Source organism: Tupaia chinensis, unplaced genomic scaffold (genome assembly GCF_000334495.1).
Source record: "Tupaia chinensis unplaced genomic scaffold, TupChi_1.0 Scaffold000029_1, whole genome shotgun sequence".
Taxonomy (NCBI): domain Eukaryota; kingdom Metazoa; phylum Chordata; class Mammalia; order Scandentia; family Tupaiidae; genus Tupaia; species Tupaia belangeri.
In genome coordinates, this window is record NW_006159459.1 from 2,004,773 (window position 1) to 2,012,884 (window position 8,112).

Sequence of the window (8,112 nt, forward strand, 5' to 3'; positions counted from 1 at the left end):
TGTGTGTGCATGCCCAAAATCAAGGGGAGGATGGAGGAGAAGGGATTGCGGTGTGGCCATCCCCCCTGGGAGGTGATTTCTCGCTTTCTATCTCTCTGTCTCTCAGTGAGTATACATGCCCTATAGCAAAAATCTCTCTGAAAAAAATATTTTTAAGTGAGCAGTTGGTGTAATGGCTATGTTGCTGGACTCCCATGTAGTCGACCGTGGTTCAAGTCCCAGACCTGGGGGCTTAAACTCACGCTTGGGCGCATGTGCATGCGTGCCCAAGATCCCGAGAGGAGAATGGAGGAGAAGGGATTGCGGTGTGGCCATCCCCCCTGGGGGTGCTTTCTTGCTTTCTGTCTCTCTGTCTCTCTCTGTCTTTCTGGCGAGGACACACGTCCTATAACAAAAACCTCCCCCCCCAAAAAAAATCTCACCACTGATTGTAACAGATATTCAAAATAAGATAATGATTAGGAGAGTATCAAGGAAAATAAAAGAGCATTATGATATAAATTAATACTAAAATTATTCTGATATAGGAATACTTTCTCTAATTTTATCCTTGAAGTGTTTTGAATACAGGAATGAGAAATGAGGTACTAGAACCTGAGCAGTTTAGACTCTGTACTCATCCTTCTACCATCAGCCTTCTCTAAGATTCCCCAGGGTACAGAGACATACTGAATTGTGTTTCCCTGGCTTACTTAGGTCTCTACTATATCTTGCAATATCTCCAGTTGTTACTTAAGAAAAAAGAAAAAGTTGGTGTCTATGCCCAACCTTAGGTTTGTCTGTAGAAATCTCTTGGCCCCCAGGCCTGGTCCAGCCGGCTAGCTCTGGCCCGGGACTGCTCCGTCCAGCCTCCCACCCCGGGCAGCCCGGAGCAGCGCTGCGACCTTCTTCTGCATCCCTTCGGAACATGGCGCTGCGAGCGGCTTGGAGCTTGAGGGCGGTGGCCTGCATCCTGCGCGCGGGCTCCGCAGCCCCGGTGCTCTGCCCGCGGTGGCCCTGGCGGCTCAGAGTGGGAACTTACCGGATGCTGCTTACGGGACCCGCTCTGCTGTCAATACGAAAATTCAGGGAGAAACAAGAATGGATAACAACAAAAATGATATTGGAACAGTGATCAGCAGTTTTGCACAGGAAGCCTTGGGAGATGTTGCTTATTGTCGTCTGCCTGAAGTTGGGACAAAACTGAACAAGATGAGATTGGTGCTTTGGAAAGTGTAAAAGCTGCTAGTGAACTGGATTGTCCTCTGTCAGAAGTAACTGAAATTAATGACACTCTTGCAGAAAATCCAGGACTTGTCAACAAATTTCGTTATGAAGATGGCTGGCTGATCAAGATGACACTGAGTAACGTTTCAGAACTAGAGGAACTAATGAGTTAAGAGCGTATGAGAAAGACATGGAAGTAGAACCCTTAAATAAAGAGTGTCAAACCACTTAATCCAGGCAGTTGTCTCAAGTGAGTGGTTGATAGAAGACTCAAAATTGCAACTTTTAGCAGTACCGGTGGAAAAAGAAACTACTCTGAACACCGCTACTGAAAGAAATACCCCTTAACTTTCTAATGATCATATTTTTAGTAAACATAAAATGCATCTTTTTCACAATATTCTATGATTCTTAGTCTAGGCTCGACTATTTAGAATTCATGAAATTATCTGTGATTAAAACCTGGTTATAAGAATTATGTAATTAGTGATACCACTGTTATACTAAGCCTTCTGTAACACTGTATATGAACATCCACGGATTTGGGTCAGAATACTTCATTTTCTCTCCATTGGAAGTAACTGGGAGTTGAGAAAAGTTTCCCTTAGTTGTACACTGTTAAAGAACAGTACTATTTTAGTTTTGCCATATACTGCATTTGCTGGTGCTATTTTATACAGTCGAAGCAATAGCTTTGCAGCAAAATAATAATAAAATACTCAATTTCTCCATTAAAAAATAAAAGAAATCACGTCTCTCCATATCTGAGCTATGTCTTGGGGTTTTACATTCAATCCTTCCTCAATATGTGTTGAGTGCTGTGATGTTTAATGAGCTATCCCAACTCCCTCTTCATTCAGGTACCTTCTCAGTTTTATTTTGTGCGATGATACTGTGGGTTGTTTCTATTCCAAAAGAGTATGAAAGCAAAACAATTATTTTTGAAATTATTTTTATTTTTACACAACTTAAAAGTGAACAGTAGTCTTCTACAAAATATAATACAAAACAAGTTATTTTAATAATTAATATTTAAAACGTAAAAGCCATAAATATTTCAAATAATTTAAATAAATAAAATTACAAAAGTTTTATTAATTTCTATATTCTCAACAGTTTCTTATACTTTATAGCATTTAATATTAATTATTTCTCATCTGATATAAAAATAGATATTGCACTTTGAGTCTTAGAAAATAGCAATTCAGTTGCCCAGGTAAATTGTTTTGAGAATCAATGTCTTCCTGATTTCCTGAGTTTCCCTGAGAGATTGTTAATGATGAGCAAGCACCTTCTGACTTCCACCCTGACAATCTCCCAGGCACAACGGCTGTACTTCTTCTCTTTCAGATAGAGACTGATTCTTTGGAAGTAACTCTTCACAGCCAGTCTGGGGTTCTCGCTTCCTGGGGGTGACGGTTCCACCTCCTTTTCCTTCCCCAGACAGGTCTCCAGGCCATCCAGCCGTTGATGAAGTTCTTGGAGGAATTTCTCGAGCAGGGTCTCATTCCTGGCCACAGAAGAGCCCCTGGTGCTGAACAGGATGAAGATCTGCTGGAGCGTCTCATGTATGGCAGCTGTGGCTTGTGTCCTGTCAACCTGGTGTCCACCCACAAGTATCTGAGGAAATCCGAAGTAAGTCCTGTCCTTCAGACATGACAGGATGGAGATTCTTTCCATTTGCGCCAAAAGGGTGAAGATTTCCCACTTGCCATGGCTCAGAGGCAGGTCGCAGCCCAGAGAGCAGGCGGGGCTAGAGCACAGCACCACCAGGGCCAGCAGTGCAGAGACCGGGAGGGCCATTGGGATCTGGGTGACTCTGCAGGACTGCCTGGAAGGGAGTCTCAGTGAGGTCTGAGGACCTGATGGTGTGGAGCGCCTTTTAAAGTGAGCCCTGCAACTTTCATTTTCTGGGGTTTTCCACTTTTTTTGTTTTTTCCTTTTCTTTTTGGTTTTTGTGGGTTTTTTTTCACAGTCAATTAAAAATGTATATTTATTGACATGAATGCCTGTATAAGGAACTAAAAAATGAGAATACCACTACAATTTTATAAGATGTGTTCCTTACACCCTGAGTTATTCCTGAGGAGAAAGCCTAGACACAGTGAGAGAAGTGGAGGATGCCCACATACTAAATAATGACTCTTTGGACCACAATGTAATATGTAGGCATATACAGAAGAGAGGAATATGATTTTTCTTGTTTTTTTCAATTTGTACTTTCCCCCTTCTCGGATAAGTTCAAATTGTATATGTACTTTAAAGATGCCACCTGAGTTGGGGACTGTATCAGGAAACGAATAGTCTTCTGAACACCAAGATAGTAAGAAATATTCAAAATGCATTATTGAACCACTTGAATAATGTCTGAAAATATCTCAGGTGGGATTGGGGAATTTATTAGATGCAGCTGAATTTAACTAAACACAACACTGGAGGGGAAGACTTGAACTAACAAGAGAACAGGTAGCAATATCCCACTCAAGTATACTCTAGGGTCTCTGGAATGAGCGAATGGTGCTTTGGGGTAACTAAGGAAAATGGGAATTGCTGTGTAATGCCTCAGCTAGAATTGCCTCGTAGTGATGTCTAGAGACCCAGTGGCTGGACCACCATAGCTCATGTCACAGCCATAGCCTGCCTTGCTCTGTGGCCTTGGGCATCTCAGTATCCTCTTCTGCTGTGTGGAAACAATGATCACATAAATGTCGATGCGTTGTCATGACTGGATGACGTTACGTACTTATTACAATGCCTGCACACGTAAGCACTTGGCACCTCTTAGCTATCCCCGTAATGGAGAAAACTAATACCTGGCTATGGAAACTGGATGGAAGATTCCCCGAGATAACCGGCTTTTTTTCCACTGATTTGCAGCTTACCCGTAAACATTTTATATTCTTATTTCATGTCTTATGTGACATAGTGTGTGTATGGAGGGAGTGTCCTGCCCAAATAGCTAGTACATTCAGGATAGCTGACCTCTCACACGTCAGTAAAAAGGTCATCCAGTCTATAACCCGGAACACTGTGAGCATGGGTTTGTGCGACTAAATCCCCAAAGTCTGATAGTCCTTGTGGACGGTGTAAATGTAAACGCAAGGATAGTAAACAGGAAAATAAACAGTCTGATTCTGTAAAGCTGAAAACTAGCCCTTTAGGAAACAGCCTGTCTTAGAGGAGCCAGCTGCCCTCCTGCCAGGCGCCTCTGCAGCTGCAAGGGGCGCTCTGTCCCACTGGCGGGGCTGAAACCTGTCAGTTTCAACCCCTCTGCAGAGCGCCCAATCGGAGCTGATGCAGTTACTTTTTTTTTTTTTAAATTTGGTTAGAGATGCAACATCCTCTTTTTTTAACTTTCGATATTTAATTTCCTTTTGCCTTTGTGTGTTACTTTTTCATAATTGCTTAATTTTGCTTTCTAGGAAAGCTAAAACAGAGAGGAAAATTCTGATGACTTGAAAATCATAGAAAATCCTTTCCCTTACACTTCCCCTCCTTTGTTTGCAACAACCTCAAGATGAAATAGAAAATATTACGAGTATTACAATGACTTCTATACAGTGAAAATCAAACACAAAAACAAGACAGAATAATTTTTAAATCATGTAAAAATAGCAAACAAGACAGACTGCTAAACCATGACTTTGACACAGCCAGAACTTTGGCCTGCTCTAGGATTATGAGGCAGAATGACACAGTCTAAATGCCAGAATAGCAGGAAAATGATAGAAGGTATATGTTATTCTTCTGGAGTGCAAGTCTGAACGTTAAATCATCTCGGTATAGCCTGAGTTCTGTGTCATGACTGGAATATAGTAAGTGTGGGGGAGCTTTCTCAGTTACCTAGAACAAACAAATCCAAATTTGACAAACTAAATGCCATTGAGCCACTTAAAGTTCATAGCTTTTATAATGATAGCCAATTTTTCCCGTTATGAGAGAAGAGGCTGTTGGTCTTGTACATTCTGAAAGAGAAGCCACTACTAACTTTTCAGAATCATTCATACACATATTTCAACTGTTTCTAGGATATCTGATTGAAAAGAAAGACCCTAAGTGATAAAATAATTTAGGCTCATACACGCAGCAACCTTGCCATTGACCCTTGAATTATACACCAAAAGTATGCTTAAAGGTGGGACCAGCAGTTTACATAATGGCTATGTTGCTGGATTCCCATGTAGTCAACCGCGATTTGCATCCTGGACCTGGTGGCTTAAACTCATGCCAGGCGCATGTGCATGCATGCCCAAGATCCCGAGAGGAGAACGGAGGAGAAGGGATTGTGGCGTGGCCATCCCCCCTGGGAGGTGATTTCTCGCTTTCTGTCTCTCTGTCTCTCTCTGTCTGTCTGGCGAGTGCATGAGCCCTGTAGCAAAAACCTCTCAAAAAACAAAACAAACAAACAAACAAACAAAAAAACAACAACAAAAGTATGCTTAAAGGTTTCCAGTGAAGGTGTGCTGATACATTGCTTATTTTCACAAAGTGTTTTAGATAGGTTTCTCAGTTACATTTCCGGAAATGTGGATGACCAAATAACACTAAGTAAAATACTTCCAGTCTCAACCCCCACAGGATACGCCATGTATGTGGAAATATAAGCAAAGTGAGAGATGGATTCAACAGAAATAGACAATAATAATTGGCGATGTCAGATGAAACGATACCAGCTTGAGGCAAGTGAGTGTTCCCATGGTCAAAGGAAGTCCAAGGGTACCATTCAGTTAAAGAACTTGAACTGGGAACCAGCAGTTAGCGTAATGGCTATGTCGCTGGACTCCCACGTAGTCGACCGCGGTTCACGTCCCGGACCCGGTGGCTTAAAACTCACGTCGGGCGCGTGTGCGTGCGTGCCCAAGATCCCGAGAGGAGAATGGAGGAGAAGGGATTGCGGCGTGACCATCCCCCCTGGGGGGTGATTTCTCGCTTTCTGTCTCTATGTCTCTGTCTGTCTGGCGAGCGCACCTGCCCTACAGTGAAAATCTCCCCCCCCAAAAAAAAAAAAAGAACTTGAACTAAGTGAGGAGAATGCCAAATGCTTGGTATTTGAGGATACGGTAGAGAAAAATATGGGATCCATGCATATACAGAACATGTCTTACGCACCTGATCTCGTATGTCAACATGTCTAAGAGGGAAGCCTAGTGGGGTCCAAGGCAGATTTAAATAGAACCCTTGTGCCTATGCTGGGCCTGGGCCACCTGGCCCCGGTCTTGCTGCAGGTGGGTGCTGAAATGAGCAGCACCAAAATTGTTGAGCTTTCCTGGGCCGTGGCGACAGAAGGAGCAGTAGGCCAGTAGACCCAGTGGACAAAGGAACCGAGGCTGTGTGCTAGGCCCAAGCTTGGGGCAACTGGAAGACACTATCCAAGGGGTTACTGCCCCAGACGTGATAGAGCAAGACTTGAGCAGAAAGATGTCGGCGCTCCCTGGGCTCCTGCCGCTGTTCTGCACAGAAAAGGTTTCCTTTAGTTCTTAAAATAAACTGTGATGACCATACTAATGGAGAAAACACAAAATACCCTCGATGACTAATCTAGTGAATATGATTGTAATGAGGACCAACAAGACATGAAGCCAAAAGAGGAGTGGAAAAAACATCTTGAGAAATACCTCGCCGCATCTAATGTCAAAATGAGTAAGTCTCTAGAGTTAGATTGCTTTATTTGCCACATTTATGACATAGAGAACAATGATTCTTAGGGCCTTATTCCTCAAGACTGGGACAAAAGTAGTCATGTAAAATTTTTCATAAATCGAAAATAAATGCTTTTCTACAATCCACTAATGGCACAAAATGTACAACTCTAACACCTACAGAAGATGATTTGGCAGTGCATATTGAAATGACATGTACGTTTATCCTTTGACTCAGCAATCCCATTCCTGGAAGTTTATTCTATCGATATATCAGCATCTGTACACAATGGTCGTATGTACAAGGCTACTCACTGTAGCACGGTTTGTAACGACAATCCAAGTGGCCGTCTACAGGGGGATAGTTAAATAAACTATGACACATTCCCTTAGGCTGCTGTTACAGAGAACGAAGAAGTTTGCTCTGTGTCGATATAGAGAAGGCTTCAAAATATTTTATTTTTTTCAATGTTTAAAAACCTATGGTACAGAAGTACGTATTACCTTTAAGTATGCTAAAATAAGAACCTATGTCTGTATGCTTGTATGAGCAATGGAAGGATAGAAAAGTTGAAGAAATGGTAGCCTTTGGAGAGTTGGTAGGTGGAGACAGGGGCAGGTAGGTGAACATTATTACATATTTAGACAACCAGAAAGGTTCTCTAAATCCAACTGTCTAGTTGTATGCAGTAAGAAATTCTTGCTAACCTCTACAAAATAAGTTTTGTCAACTGAATAATAAATAATGCTGGGGCCAGCAACTTCAGTAGTGATTAAGGCACTGGACTCCCACATGGTTGAGCATGGATTGAGTCCTGGGCCTGGCTACTCACTTTCCCTCTCTCTCTTGCTCTCTGTGTCTCTCTGATGAATTTAAAATAATAATCATAAATTTTAAAAAATTAAATAAATAATTCTTAAAAAATAATAATGCCACTAACTAAGCTACTCTAAAAGAATGCTGTGAATTCCTCTTTGAAGTGTGACTTTATAAAGCAAATAGTCATCCTTTCTTTTTGATATACTGGGTTTCCTAAAGTGGATTACAACACACAAAGAATAAAATAGTAAAGGACTATTAAAAATTTTTAAAATAAATAAATAAATAAATAGAATCCTTGTACATTGTCCTTAAAAGTAGTTCTGAACCCCTGGAGGGAAGGTCCAGAAGGTTCTATGAGTAGTTCAAAGTCAGTTTTTGTTACAATAATAAGCATCCCATAGAACTGGGACTTCCAATTTTTGAAATGAATAATTTTCACTCAGT

General features: G+C 41.6%; 1 protein-coding gene and 1 pseudogene across 1 annotated transcript; one reads left to right on the forward strand and one right to left on the reverse strand.

Annotated features, from left to right (window-relative positions):
* Nucleotides 1–907: 907 nt before the first annotated feature.
* LOC102497989 (glycine cleavage system H protein, mitochondrial-like) lies at nucleotides 908–1,379 on the forward strand (annotated as a pseudogene).
* A 1,060-nt stretch (nucleotides 1,380–2,439) lies between these two features.
* On the reverse strand, nucleotides 2,440–3,009 carry LOC102498386 (interferon alpha-2). The gene has a single exon (XM_006140333.1). The coding sequence runs from the start codon at nucleotides 3,007–3,009 to the stop codon at nucleotides 2,440–2,442; it is 570 nt and encodes a 189-aa protein (XP_006140395.1).
* Between the last annotated feature and the right edge of the window lie 5,103 nt (nucleotides 3,010–8,112).